We start from the raw sequence: 15,504 nt of genomic DNA on the forward strand, positions 1-15,504 counted from the left end.
AGTGGAGTTCCACAGAAAATCTTTGGATTAAAGTTGTAGGCTTACGTATTGTCTGAGCAAGTAAAGGATTCGTTAAAAGAAACAGTATTAGCTGTATAAATATTTCTATATCCTACCTAACATTTTTTCTGTTGTTCTTACTGATAATGTAACTAAATTTATATTTCTTCTCAACTCTCAAACTGACTGTATATTCGCAATATATATTTTAAGTCCCCTATTCTCCTCAGACTTAAATCCAGCAATACACACAAACTTGAGGTCAACCACATCCCCAGGAGAACAGGGTAAGATTTTTACTTGTCTATGAAATTTTTACCAGGTGCTCTTAAGAACTTTTTCCAGAATTGTCAAGCATCTGTCAGACCAGGGAGAGAGTAAGTGGTAGGAATACTGACATCAGGAAGTTCCAGACAAGCGCACACTGTGCATACACAGATCAATGTGACAAATTTGTGCAATGAATCCAAAGCTTTTGGTTTGTTATGCAGGCCATCTGGGCAGCATACACATAGTAAGTCTGACACATTCTGGTTGCATTGGATTTACTGTGCACATGATATATACATGCTTATTTCCATCTGGGAAATCTGTGCACTTCTTCCAATTTTAGTAGCTGGTCTATTAAATATAATCCTCTATAACCTGAACAGAATTTGCTCTGCATTTATCCTTAAGACAGTCAGGATAGAACAGACCTATTGTTGGGAAATCTTGGACATAAATCAGTAAGTTCTATGTAAATTCATGCTTAAAGTTAAAAACAAGGACAGTCTCTCTGAAAGCGTGATAATTTCTCACTTTAATTAGAATTCAGCAAATGCTCAAGTGTTTTGCAGAACTTACAGTTTGAAAGATCACCCCCCTTAGGAGAAATCAAGAGGCTGAACAATGTAGGAAATTTTCAGACTATTGTAGGCTCCAATACTTATTTCTGAGTATATATAACACTTCAAGCCAAGTGGGGTAAAATTATGAAAAAAAATTATGTAGATGAAATTTAAGATCCCCCTTACTCCTACCAGTGCTATTGGCTTTGCACATTTAAGATTTTATCACTGCAGAGGGCATATTTAAACACTTCTCCCTACCAGTTATTCTTTTTATACACACACAAAAGTCTAGAGTTTTCAAATACACTAAACCACAGTTTATTTATGAGAAAAACATAATTAAAGAGATTCAGCCGCATTATCATGAAGACAGGTGTACAGGGGGAAGTTTAATCCAGAACACCAAATTGTAAACTGGTTGCCTCCATCTCTTTTTTTGCATAGTTTTTTACCTATTCAGACCTTTAATATTTCGAGGAGTACACGAAGACCAATTTTTAAGTATTTTTGTGTTTAAAGATATGCAGATTACATGACTGGAAACACTGTCTGTATGCTTCTAAAACTATGTTTTTCTGCTCCAAAATAATTGTGGCCTAAACTAGTGCAATGCTTAAGATTTACAAAACCTATGATATAAAATATTAGTAGAAGAAAGCTAACAATGGGAGAGTTCACACAAGTTAAATTTTAACTTCTCTTTTTTTTCTTTGATTCATCTACCTTAACAGCCATGATGTTTCTATAAAGAAAAAGAGTAAAAAGAATAAAGACATTTTATATCAAATTACAATTTCTATAAAAACAATAATTCAACTGAATTTAGCAAATGTATACATTGCTAATGTTGCTAAGCAGCAGCAGTACCTTCCATTTAGCTACATTTATATTCTAGATAACTTAATGTAAAACCAGCTTTCAGGGACATTATCAGAAAACATGACATTCAGACATTCTCTTACTTAAATTTAAATTAAGAGTGATTCATGTTGTTATGAAGTGATGCATTAATAATAATTTTAAGGAAAAAAAATAATTTTACTTTACCTTAGGGACTGTACTTGATCATGAAGGATATTGACTTTTTCTTGATAAATAAGTTTCAGTTTCTCCTTAAGATGGGAGGAAAAAAAAAAAGTGTCTTTTGCTTTCTTTATAAGATTGTCTTTACAAATAAATCTAGACACTAGCCACATTCATTCCTTTTCCCTGAAGATATAAACTGGTGGAAACACTGGTGTCAAATAAATCTAAATATTTCACACTTGTAGAAATCTATAAAATGAACAACCTTCCAATTTCCTTATTTCTATATACTTTGCCAGATCCTCATATGCTAAATTGCTTCAGTTCCAATTGCAGCCCAGTACAATGATTTACACAAATTGATGATCTCATCTAAATTGATCTCCAACAAGTCAGCAGAAATAAGAGAGGAATTCTGAAGAACTTTAAGTAGACAGGCTATGTATATTTAATATAGCAGGCTATTCTTACTCACTGGTAAAGAACTAGATATATAAGACAATCACACTTATGTTAAAAACAATTGTGGTAACAAACCAGATAAAGCACCAGAAAATTAGCTTACTATGTCACTTAAAAAAATTCATGATTAATATGACTCTTTTGCGTTAAATATGGCACAGAAAGTAAAAGTGCAATTACTTTAAAAATCAGTTTTCAAACAACTGCAAGTACTCGGATTCACCAAAGACATTTTGAGCTCTAGATGATGCATGAGACCAACATATATTCTTACAGGGAAAAAAAAGGTTAAAAAATTAAATAATTATTTTGAAGACTTAAAGCTCCCTCTAAATTCCATAGCACATATAAGCACATGGATAAAAAAGCATCAAAACTTTCAGTTAACCATGTTTTCCCCAAAAGATAGCAATGCTAGTCCATTAATTTGGGCAAAAAAATTAAGATCCTGTTCCCAAACTAAAAATAAAGGATAGGGACATAATCTCTGAACCACTAGGGCTCCTCTGTATCTCTAAAAGCACAAAATGTGTAATTCAGCTTCAGGAAAACGGACTTCACAAAGCTACTTTTTGTACACTCCCAAGTCTGCTCGAGGAGCAGAAAGACTCATCACAGAAAAGCTTGCCTGGAGGGCTACCTAAATTAAACCAGCTAGTTGCCACCTGCTTATGCACTGTGTTGCTGCTAAAAAGCTCCAGAGCCATCACTGACAGGACACTGTTAAAACAAGACTTACACATGGGAAGTCAACATCTGCAGATACAACTTGCCACCCATGTGTAACTGGATACTAATATTAATTAGGATATAACAAGAAGATGAGGCTTAAGAGACCTCAGATTAAGGTTCAGTCAACAAAAACTCCCGTATGTCTGTTACAAAATTAATCCTCAGAACTGCACCGACAATAAAGAATCAAAAGGTTTTACAAAGGTATGAAAGTTAATACCAACCAGTTCTACATTCCATTTTTCTATTTCTCCAACAGTTGCAGTAACAAAAGCCTGATCTTTGTTACGAGCTGGTGATGAGGTGACAGGCTGATGCATGCTGTCACTGCCCCCTATAGGCCAGGAGTTCTGAGTATTTGCCTAAAAAAAAAATTATTAATGCTTCAGTTAGAATTATGCAGGCTGTTTTTCCAAAAAAAAAGTTAATTATAAGTATTGCATCGTATAATTTTCATTACAGTAGAATATAGGAACCAATAAACAAGTCAATTAGGTTGGTAACCCATGATAATCATGTTATCTACATAAATTCATGGTTACAAACTCATTAAATTTTGACTAAAATTCAATTTACAGAAAACCAGTTATATAGCCTTCCTTAAAAATAATCAGGTCCCTGAACACCAATTAAAACAACAGAAAAATAAGAACTTACTGAGGCATCTAGAAGAGTCTGTTCTCTCAATGTATGTTCTGCAGTTAAGAATTTCAGTCTCTGATGGAGTTCTTCATTTTCAGTTACAACTACCTGTACTTGTTCTTTCATCCTAGCCAATTCCTCCTATAGGATACAGAAACCGTATTGTAAAAGACTCCCTGACATGGCTATCAACGTTTAAATACAACTTGAGACCACAAGTCTGGATTAACATTCTCAACTATTTTAACCCTTTTAGAGACAATAAGAATACTCAAAAGACAGATTTCATATTTTTGTATCTTGAATTTCCATAAAACTTGTTTAAAAAAATTATTTGTGATACAATGTAAAAACATCGACAAGGACCCTTAAACACAGGCACCAAGACACATAGAAAGGCTCAGTATATTCTGAGCATTTGGCTCAGTTTTGATCATTACAACAATGAATCTCAAGACTAGGTACAAGCTGTCTTTAAAGCAATTCCTTCATATTTAGGGGACAAGGGTTTTAGTACGTAAATATGCTGTTTAATACCTTACAAAACTTCACTTCTGCTTCTAAATGGTTAATGTACTGTGACTGATCATTGATTATAGGAATGAGATCAGAAAGGGCTGGTACATCTCCAGTTGCAGCTTCTGGGAGTTTCTGTCAGAAGTAAATAATAGGATGTGTTATTTTCCAGTTTTCAATTGATTGCAATAAGATTTTGTGTGTACACAAAATACTAGTGTACGTAATAAAAAGTTACCAAGTACTACGTCATGAGGGAGAAACAATAAGTTAAATTCTTTAATATAAAAAAGTAAATGTCACTTCAGTCGAAATTTACAGCTGCTTGATTAAACACATCTATAAAGCATGATTAAAACATAAAACCAACTCATAAATTACATTAATAATGCTATTTAAATGTATCACCCATTTTAGGCAAATGTAAGAGATCTCTAGAATTTTAATGAGTTGTGGATGTACATCAAAGGCAACTCTTCTAAATGTTCATTAACCATTGCTACAGAAACACAACTGTCAGCAATTCTAATAGCTCTATAGAAACAAGGCATATTTGGAATAGATATTATGTTTATCAAACAACTTGATTATTGGTATTTTAAAAGACCACTCTAAAAAACCTTTCTGAAGACCCTATAAGTAGATAAAATTTTTGATTGACTCACAAATAACTAGTTAAAGTATGTACTGAAGGGAATACTTGCCCACTGAAGAGAAACAATTATGCCTCTGCCTTGCTCAGCAAGATTTAAACAGGTATTAAGCTTTTTACAAAATGTGAAACATACAATCACAGTAACTTTACAGCAATCCCAAGAATACAGTATAGATAAAAAATGTGCTCTTAAAATTTTATTTTCCTGAAAACTACAGCCTCTCTGATTCTATTACCAAACAGTACTTGCCAGTCTAATAAAAAGGACTTAGAGTCAATATAAGAAACATTTTCTGGTATAATAATTTATTTAGTTCTAACAAACTTAAAAATAATTTTAATGGAGTAGCAGCATTGAGTTCAAATATGTTGTTTTGCAATGAAACTGCCCTTAAATAATGACAAAAATATTTAATGAGCTTCTACTTTCTAATTTAAAAAAATCAGCTACTGTCAGACCCTCACTCATCCTCTTCATTCATTTCAATATTATTTTACTACCTTAGTTTGTTAGTCCACTATTACATCCATTCAAAGAACTAAATACAGTCTAAATGTCAGTTGACATATATGAACTACTATAATTCCTGAAGCTAAAAGAAAGTATATTGATACAAGCCACAATATTATTGTTTTGTTTGTTGTTGTTTTATTTTTTAAAAAATTCTAGCATTGGTTCACTATTCTGGATGAAACAAAGCATCTTCAAACAGATCCCTAACTAGCTTTGAAGCTGATACAATTCTAACATTTGTGATCTCAGGTCAGAAACGTACCCTTTTATTAAAAAATATTCCTTTATTTATTTCTCACATATACTTAGAGTCTTAAAGATCACAAAACTCATTTTCAGGAACTAACTGAACAGCTGGACTCCTAAACCTCCTGAATCTCCTAAAACATTCAGAAATCTACATCTTTGTTTTTAAATAATACTTTTGAAATATTCCCCATTTTAAAACAACAACAAAAAAACACAACCCAAAAAACCCCCAAACAAAAACCCAAAGCAAGTTACTAATGGCTAGCTACTCCATTTACTAGTTATCTGCAATTATTGACTTTTATTTCCCTCAACAAGGTATTAAGATTCACTTTAAAGGTAAAGATAAAATCACTAACCAGGGAGAGGGGAAGGTTCCCAGTAACAAAAGCCTTCCTGTCAAATTATACCAAATATAAGTAGTAGCATATTAAAGGGGGGAACTCAAGAAATCTAAAACTACTATTGCAGAGACAAATGGAGGGTTTTCCGAGCCGTCCCGAAAAACTTTTCGAGAAGGAATTCCAAATTTGCAACATATTCCACCTGGCTCAGTGGACATAAGTTCCGTGTTCTATTGACTCAGAGTTCACCTTGCTTTAAATTCTCTTAACCTCAACAACTTAATAAAGCTTTAAAAAATTAATCACACTCGTATAATATGATGCCAATAATATTTGTAACTCATCATTCTGTTCCTCTGGCTCACCCTCTCGTCTAGAAGTGTAACCTTAACCCTAACCTTGCAGCTGAGACTTCCAGGTGCTTCCCTGAAAAGATTACATCACTCCAGCATTTGAAAAGGTGAAAAAACTGTTTCTATTAAAATTATTTTTCACTGAAAAACAGTGCTAATGCTTAACCTGAGAAACTTGACAAACACTGGTGTAATGTATACAAGAGTGCTAAATAACGGGTTTCATTCAAAGGAAAAGAACACATAGTATATTTTACCAACAGAGAAAAGAACAAAGGACTTCTTAAGACAACTTAGTAACTCTCTTGACTGTCACTGGGATATTTCTTTATTTAGAAACCTCTACCTGTCCTTTCATGGGGCAAATACCTGGCAGACCATTTCAGATTTATTTATTTTCATCTTTTTTACTACATAATTGTTAACTAGTAATTGTAAATTAATTTGGGATTTTTCCATTAATATTCTGGTAAAATACTGTATTACAGGGTGAAAGAATAGAGGTCAGCAGAGGCATATACTGCAAGCAGGGTAAATATTAAAATCAGAACTGAAAGACATCTGATCAGTATGAATGACCAAACATGCTCAAATCTCGAAAATATTATTCACTCTTGCATTCTTAATATTGAAAGATTTACCACATAAACACAAAGGTTTATAAAATATAACTGCTTTGACAGCTTTAGAGGCCAGCATTCTACACAGTAACAAATAGTTCTGCCAACATCCCAAACAATTTGGCCCACCCTGAACTTTTCCAGAATGCCTCAAATTTCAAAACTGTATACACCAGAATTATAGACACTCCTGCTTGGCAGCCTTAAATTTGTTGCCCTGTAAAATGGCAAGAAACAACTGGAATCAGTCACAGGAACTCAACCTATATCAACAGTGTCAGGAAGTCAGGCTGAGTGCAATTAGGTTACTAAGATGTGGCATCAGAACTGCAGTTGTTTGAAGCCATCTTGCTGGGCCTTGACCTCAGGTGATGAGGTAGAGGGGAACATGAAAATCTTTGCCCAACCTTTTGGGTGTAATCAAAGAAAAGATGTACTCATTTCATGTCTAATTCAACTTTTATCAATGGGCAAGAGAAGATAACTTTATTAAGACAATGCTATTATATGTTTGGAATGTTGTAAACTTTACTAAAGAGTATACTTTCTATGCAATATTATACTTAGCTATAGACACATGCAGTGATCTACTCGCCAATAGTTATAATGTATTTCAGCATTATTCAAAGCCAAAAGATTAAAATTACTCATAATTTGAGTTTGGTTTCCTTGACCTTTGGGGAATCTGATTCTCCTTACACGAGGAAGCATTTCTGCAGTGGGCAGCAAACCAGACAGGCTTCTATTTTCTAAGGGTTTTGGTTTTTTGATGTGTGTGCACTTTTGTACTTCTGCATTTATTGAGCTTTACATTTGGTCTGTCTTCAGAACACTTTCACATCCTGGTTAGCAAGCAGGTGGAGGACAGTTAAAAAGGAGAATAAGGCAACCACTTCACAGAATCCTTCCTACTGGAAACTTCAAGAGAATTAAGTGGGACAGTGTCCATCAACAGAGTAAATCCCCATCTTTTCTGTTTTCAAAACAAAAAGGATGAACTTTTGGTGGAAAGAAAAAGATGAGAAAGCTGAAAGCAAAGTGGGCTGTTAGTCACACTGCACGGTCAACAAGAAGAGAAGACTAATTCCTGGATCAGAGATGTCTTTTTTTTCCCCACTGTGGTCATAAGCATAGCAAGTTCTGGCCATAGCTTCAAGAATCTCCTATATTTCAGAACATAAAAATTATTTGGTGCTTCTTTTTCTTCCTGGATACTAGAAAATTAATCTCATCATGCAAATCCTGAAACAACACAAAAAAACCAAGAAACGTACACAGAATGACATCTTCCTTGATGGAGATACTTCACTTTCCATTTGTTCTTGATGTTGCAACAAAATTTTAAGTTGATTAACTAGAAAGAGATAAAAAAACATTAAAACAAAAAAAAACTTTATTTTTTTTCACTGAAATTAGTAAAATTTCTAACAATTTTTAAACTACTTGCTTTCAGAGTAATCTTACCCGCCTGACTGTGCTGCAATTCCTGCCAGGCTGCAAAAAATGCTGTCATCATTGCCCCTGTCCACAGAGTCTTGGTCAAATCCAGCTTCACCCTCACTCTCTGCAAACTGCCTCTCCTCTAAGGCATATTTCAGTTGATGGATGCTTTCACTAGCACGCTCTGCAAACAATCACATCACCATTACTCATAATAAATAAAAAAACTATAAAAGAATTTACTGACCAGTACTTCGATTTGCAAAAGAAATGGGAGAACTAAAAGCATTCAGTATCAGTAGTCCGACTACTTGATGTGAACTCAGCCGCTGGAAGCAATAACCTGATGCAAACAGCCAGAACAACCACTGTACAACAAAATTTGGAGAAGAAACATTTACTACATTTTCAAAGAACCTATAAATAGCATCTTAGCCTGACAATACATTAGGACTCCGCAGCACCACAAGCAGCTACTATTAGAAATGCCCAGCAGTGACGAAGTCTCAGCTACTAATCATACACTTGACCCCAAAATATTTCCTAGCATACGCAGCTTCACTTTTCAATGAACCTAAAGCTCACACTCTATTTCATACAATGTGCAGGATCATGCATGAAGAACAGCCTTTTTTTGAATTCTAGCGATGACACTACAGATGATAAAGAAACATGTAGCACAATTGAAAAATATCAGAGTAAATTAAATTTAAAAAATCAGGAAATTGAGTAAACATAAACCAGTGGTTACATGAAGACCGTATAACTCCTGAACGGCCTCGAAAAATAAACAGTAACCGATAATTCCCGAATAAAAACCAAAAATCCTCCTTCCAGATTACTTTAAAAACTAATCAACTTACTGGGAGGTGCTACAGTAACTTTCTCATTTTCAAGATACTTTTACTTATATTATTTTTAATATTTATTTCATTCAGCTGACTTCACAAAATAAAAAAATTCCTAACTATAAATGCCATATCACTCCAAGATAGCTGAATATTCCTGATATGCCAGAAAAGAAACATGAGAGATTTGCAGCTGAGATATGATTATTGGGTTGGGAATCAGAAAGTACGAGCTTGGTATTAAATAATGATACTTCTGGTTCACACATAGGACTTCAGGTAATTTGCTTGTTACTTTTTCTTTCCACTGTCTATGTACAAATGGAGATGAATATTTAATTTCTCTTCCCTTTACGCAGCATAAATACTAAGTAGAAAAGACAGAGCAATAACCTAGGTAGTATGCCTTTATGCAATGCTCAGCAAAGCAGAAGATCTAGGTGCTACTATAATAACAAGTGAACTGAGAAAATAATCCATACATCAATGACAGAGTGTACATGCTCAGTGAGATGCAGTACTCCATCACAATTCACAACCACTTTATCAGGAATATAAGACATGTTTCTTCCACTTTTCTCCAAAGTAACGTGACTGGCATTTGTGACTATCAGTCAAAGCTACCCCAAATCAGAAAAGCTTCATGAATAGTTACTAATAACTAAAAAAAACAAAACAAAACCACAAAGCAAACACAACAAAACCCCAAAGTCTCCTCTTACTGGAGCAACTGCTACAATTAGAAAATTGCAAGCTTTCCATCTTATATGTTTTGTCTTTATTCTTATCTATCTGTAAGCTGTACATTTATATCATGCATCACTAGTTAACAATTTTTTTTCTCATAGAAAAAAAAAAGCTTAAAAAAAATATCAAAAATCCACAGTTAAGCACTTGCTAAGTAGAATTCAGAAGACATGCATAAGAGTATAATATATGGTGCTCGTTACGAATGTTAACAGCTTCTTTCTTCCAAATGGAAGAGTGAATAGCAGTTCAAGTCAGAGAACAAAAGCCAGATACATATTTCTGTCTTCACTTTATCCATCTGTTTCAAGTCCAAATCATCTTGACTGAAGTTGGAAAATCCAGCTTTTCCCCACTGTAATGGTTTTCACAGTCCTTTTTCAGTCTTTTCTCTGCTTCATTGTAATTTACCAATAGTTTATAAAACACAAATACCTCCTCCCAAAGCATATTTAAAAATATGGTTCTCAGTTCAGGATGCCAGTCAACACTCACTTTTTAGTAATGTTCATTTCTAGTAAAAATCTGATCTGCTTCTTACCATCCCAGTCATCTTATGACTAGCATTACCTCTTCCAATTTTTGGGTACTCCATCCTTTAATCAAGTTAGTATCAAATACAATATCAACATGACATTTTAAATAGTAATAAATTATTATAATATATCCAAATACCTTACACAAGGCAATGACTGAAAAAAAGATTCAGGTCAAATATCTATCTATTCACATATTTAGGGTGGTTGGTCAGTGAAACCGGCTCCCCAGGAAAGTAGTCACAGCACCAAGCCTTTCAGAGGTCAAGGAACATCTGGACAATGCTCTTATGATTTAGTTTTAAGTAGTCTTGCAAGGAGCAGGGAATTGGACTAATAAGCCTTATAAGTCCTTTCCAACTCAAGACATTCTGTGATGCTATGACTCTACTTAGGTTATTCATCCATTCTTAAGCATTCCAGAATGCTAGAACAGTGGGAGAGCTAATTGAGCAATGTTAGAAGTATCTCACTGATGCAATGGCTTAAATATTTAGCAAACAATGCTACAACTAGTTGTTGCCAAAAAGCCTTCAATGTCAGTTAAGGTATAATGTAGTTGTGTCATCTGATACCAATAAAATTCCTTTATTTCCCCATTCATTGTCAAGAGAACCCTGGAGTCTCAATGTTTGTTTCTACAGCCAGTGAGGAACAACAAAACAAAGCAAAGCAAACATGCCCAAATACAGTTTTTCCCAGAACTTCCCTCTCTTGCTAATATTATAGCTTCCAAACTCCAACTGCTATTCTATTCTCAAAGATAACTACAGATCTTCTTATGCTATGTCCTCTTTTTCCACAAGTATACTGGGGCAGTAGTACTGAAATGCATTAAAATAACATCAGTGGCACATTGATGCCTACTTCTCTTGACTACACTTTCCTGCTTCATCACTCATTTGCTAAGCTTTCTTAAAAGTCTGCTGGTTTCCAAGCTGCAAAACTTGCTGCCATAAGCACAACACTCACCACTGAGAAACTGGGAGTCAAGAGCTTTCAACAGTCTTTACATTCACTAGACAGGAAAGAGCTAACATTTGATTCAGTAAGAGTTGAACTCGATGTGTAAAAGGGAATAATGACATTGTAGTATTTTCTTCCTCAATAAGGGACATAATTTTGCGAATCAGGACAAAAGAAGACGCGTTACCTAGCAGAAAGATAAACAATTGTTGTTTCTGCCGATGCAAAGAGATTATTTTTAAATATGAAAGAAGTAGAAAGAACCACTGTGGATGCAAATTATTGGGCACCAAAGAACTTCTGCTTAAAGACAACATAAAATTTTATAATTAATTCAGAAGTTATTCATTTTTAAGTGCTCACAGATTCAACTCAACTTTTTCAGTTAGGCCATCCCTGCTATAGTACATTTTAAAGAAACAAGACCTCTTTAAAAACATAGTGTAGAAAACTGCTCACATGCAGTACTGTGATTTGCATATCTAAAACTCAATCAAAATTTTTCTTTTCTACATCTTAACAAGATTATACACTAATAAAATTTGAACATACATTTCTGTTGTATGAAAAAACTTCACTGATGTGTTATTTACTACAGGAACAGCTGAGAAGATAAATGGAACTGATTTATCTGGATTAAAACTTCAAATATAAATTTGATTATATATAAAGCTCTTTGGTTTTCAGTGTTTAAAGGATCTGAGATTATTAGGAAAAATGGCAAGCTAACAACAAAATCTGATTGATCTAATCTGATACATCAAAAAAAAGAGTTGCATCTGTCCCACATAAATGTTGTTGAGTTGTCAACTATCATGCTTAAATTACAGGCAGTACTTGCCAGAAGGGACATGAAGATAACTTATCTGACACCTTAGCAATGACAAAGCTGATCAAACTCCTAACAGAAAGAAATACATTAATGTTTTTTATTTCAGAGACAGAAGCAACCAGGGATCCCAACCAGGAATCAAGATCCTACTATTCTAGGTACAAAGATATTCCTACCCTCAATTCACCTAAACATGAATGCAACATTGGACTAGATGAAGTTCAGTTAAGCGTAACACTTTAGACAAAATCTGTATGGCCCTGACTGAAACATCAATTAATATGTTCAGAAAGCACATGTCATTTATTCTACATACTGAATAAAGATACTCTTCTGTCCTGAAAGAAGCATTGATCACTTATTTTTTTCTGCATTCACTGTAACTACAAAACCCAAGTACTACTCCCTGAAAACATACTGTAGGTATCCTTTTTCCAGAAAAGTATCCTTGGAGAAATATAATTGGTACTTTTTATATATATATATATATATATATATGGGAATGTCATTACTACTGCTGAACAGCTATATATATATTTGGTTTTTTTAAATTGGAGACACATTACAGATTCATACAACTTGTAAAAAAAAAAAAAATAGATAAAGGCTAGAGTCGGGACACTCTGAAATAAAATACAACACTGAAGAAGTAGCTGTATTTCCAAAGTAGTAATCAGCTAAGAAAAAAAAATAAAATCACTGTAAGAACAATTTGCCACTGACTTGAAAACAGAAAAACCAAAGGAGGCATTGAACTGTGTTTGCATTGCCTAAACAAGAGGTGTTTTTTCAGAGACTGTCCAAGACTGTCTATAAAGAGCACTCCTTGAAATGAAAGCACCAAAGCTACTTCATTCATGGACTCAGAAATGCCATAGAAAAATACTCTGGGATCCAATGGAGAGCTTAGCAAAGGAACCAACCATCCGAAACAACAGAATTGCCTGAAAGACATGGAAAATAACTCCAGCTGGCACAAGCTTTAAGCAATATAAATTGAAGAAAACAAACTACAACTTTATTAAAAAGTTGCCATAAGTCTGTAATCTAAAGCTAAGGGTCCAGTTCTAATGTTGACAGGAAGATGACCAGAAGTTGCTGGCTATAATTTCAACAAACAAGTCACTTTCTGACATCCCACAGTTCCCACTCTGAAAACAGCCCTAGAAAGTTAGACAAGAAGGAAAAACACTGATTTTTTAGGTCCAGAAAACAAGCAACCTTGTAGAATTTATGTGAAACAATAACTGACTAAACAAACAACTAGATCATTTAGTGAAAACAAAAAGATGATACCTGTTTAGAGAAAACCTAACTGTCCAAAATATATAAACTTTTACTTTGTTTGTATTGACACTTAGAATCTACATGTGACATGTACCTCTCCTGGGACAGCACTTCAGGCAAGTAATTGCTTAAAATACTGAAACTGAGAATGTACTTATAAGTTTTTTGCTTGGTTTTGTGCAGTCTTGGATTTTGTTTTACTCAACCATTCTGATAAGCAGCTATCATACTTTACTGGCTGCCAGACACAGCTGTTAAACCATATTACATGGCAGTTTTGAGACTGAAAGCACCCTACGAATTACTAACTATGCTGCTAGGATTTTACACGTACACACTAAACAAGAATGAGTGATACCATGCTGTTCTCAAGTTAGGCCTCAAAAAGCCCTAAGATGTGTTCAACACTCGGATGTTTCAAACTAATGAATCACAGATCGTTTCATTCGGTTTCTTGGTCTTCATAGTTGCTTTACATTATATGAGAAAGAGGTGGTTTTCAACTTAGCTTCTACCAAATAATAATCTTTAAGAGGAAACCATTCTCTGTTGCTGGAGAAGTCATTACCATGAGTTCCTAAACAAGCTTTTTCTGCAGACCATAAGGCACACGTCTTAAGGTCTAGACCCTCTCACATACAAGAAACTGCATCCACCTTCATAGAATCATACAACTATTCAGGTTGGAAAAGACCTTTGGGATCACTGAGTCCAACCATCATCCCTACTCTACAAAGTTCTCTCCTAAACCATATCCACCAACACTACATCCAAACAACCCTTAAACACATCCAGGGATGGTGACTCAACCACCTCCCTGGGCAGCCTATTTCAGTGTCTAAGCACTCTTTCTGTGAATATTTTTTTTTCCTAATGTCCAGTCTAAACCTACCCTGTTGCAGCTTGAAGCCATTCCCTCTTGTTCTGTTGCTAATTACCTGTGAGAAGAGACCAGCACCAACCTCTCTACAATGACCTTTCAGGTAGCTGTAGAGACTGATGAGGTCTCCCCTCAGCCTCCTCTTTCTCAAACCAAACATTCCCAGCTCCTTCAAGCATTCTTCATAAGATTGATTCTCTAGACCCTTCACCAGATTCGTTGCCCTCCTCAGTACTCGCTCCAGCACCTCAACATCTCACTTGAATTGAGGTGCCCAAAACTGGACGCAATACTTCAGGTGTGGCCTTCCATACACCCTTTCATCAAACTGAGTAAGGCTGTAAGATTATTACTATGATCTCCGGCCGAGGTGGTGACAACCTGTTGCCATATATCAGCTTGGGTCCCAATAATGTTAAATACTACAGACAGTTAATAACACTGTTTTTCAAAAGTATCAAATAATGCCCAAGGCATGCCACCTGAAATTCCAAAATCCAGATGAGAGAAGTGACCTGAACTTGGGAGAAAAATCTGAAGCTGTATAACTATATAAGAAAAACAGGTAAAGAATCAGGTTTGAAAAATTAGGCAGTAACAGTGATCTGTTTCATTATAATCACGGAGTGGTTTGAGTTGGAAGGGACCTTAATTATCATCTAGTTCCAACCCCCCTGCACGGGCAGGGACACCTCCCTTTGGATTTGTCCTACAGTAAATTCGTGCCAGTAGCTGTAACGATGTGAGAAATGCTGTACAGGTCAAAAGAGTTAGAAATCGCACGTTACTGAGAAATAAAGCGGCTGAGAAACATAATGGAACTTACGTTATACCGCCCTGCACTGGGGTTATGTTTGTGATAATGCCCCACTGGTATTTATTCACGGAGAGGCAGCGCTGGACACATGAAATCAAGCCTCTCTTGCTTTTGTATGGAAAATGCCCATACTTCCCAGAAGAGGAAGGGAAACAGCCACCAGGAGGGGAGCGGCAGAACGGCCCGGCCCCGCATTACCACAGCG

At 35.1% G+C, this 15,504-nt stretch overlaps 1 protein-coding gene across 1 annotated transcript in view; it reads right to left on the reverse strand.

The window, feature by feature from the left end:
• SDCCAG8 (serologically defined colon cancer antigen 8) overlaps positions 1 to 10,576 on the reverse strand; it is a 101,281-nt gene extending 90,705 nt beyond the window's left edge. Inside the window, 8 exon segments of the mRNA XM_010004620.1 lie at positions 1,881 to 1,945; positions 3,278 to 3,415; positions 3,711 to 3,836; positions 4,233 to 4,346; positions 8,221 to 8,300; positions 8,411 to 8,454; positions 8,456 to 8,570; positions 10,552 to 10,576. Coding sequence (XP_010002922.1) covers positions 1,881 to 1,945; positions 3,278 to 3,415; positions 3,711 to 3,836; positions 4,233 to 4,346; positions 8,221 to 8,300; positions 8,411 to 8,454; positions 8,456 to 8,570; positions 10,552 to 10,576 — 707 coding nt within the window.
• Positions 10,577 to 15,504: the final 4,928 nt, after the last annotated feature.

The sequence above is a fragment of the Chaetura pelagica genome, unplaced genomic scaffold, assembly GCF_000747805.2.
Source record: "Chaetura pelagica isolate M959 unplaced genomic scaffold, ChaPel_1.0 scaffold278, whole genome shotgun sequence".
Taxonomy (NCBI): Eukaryota; Metazoa; Chordata; class Aves; order Apodiformes; family Apodidae; genus Chaetura; species Chaetura pelagica.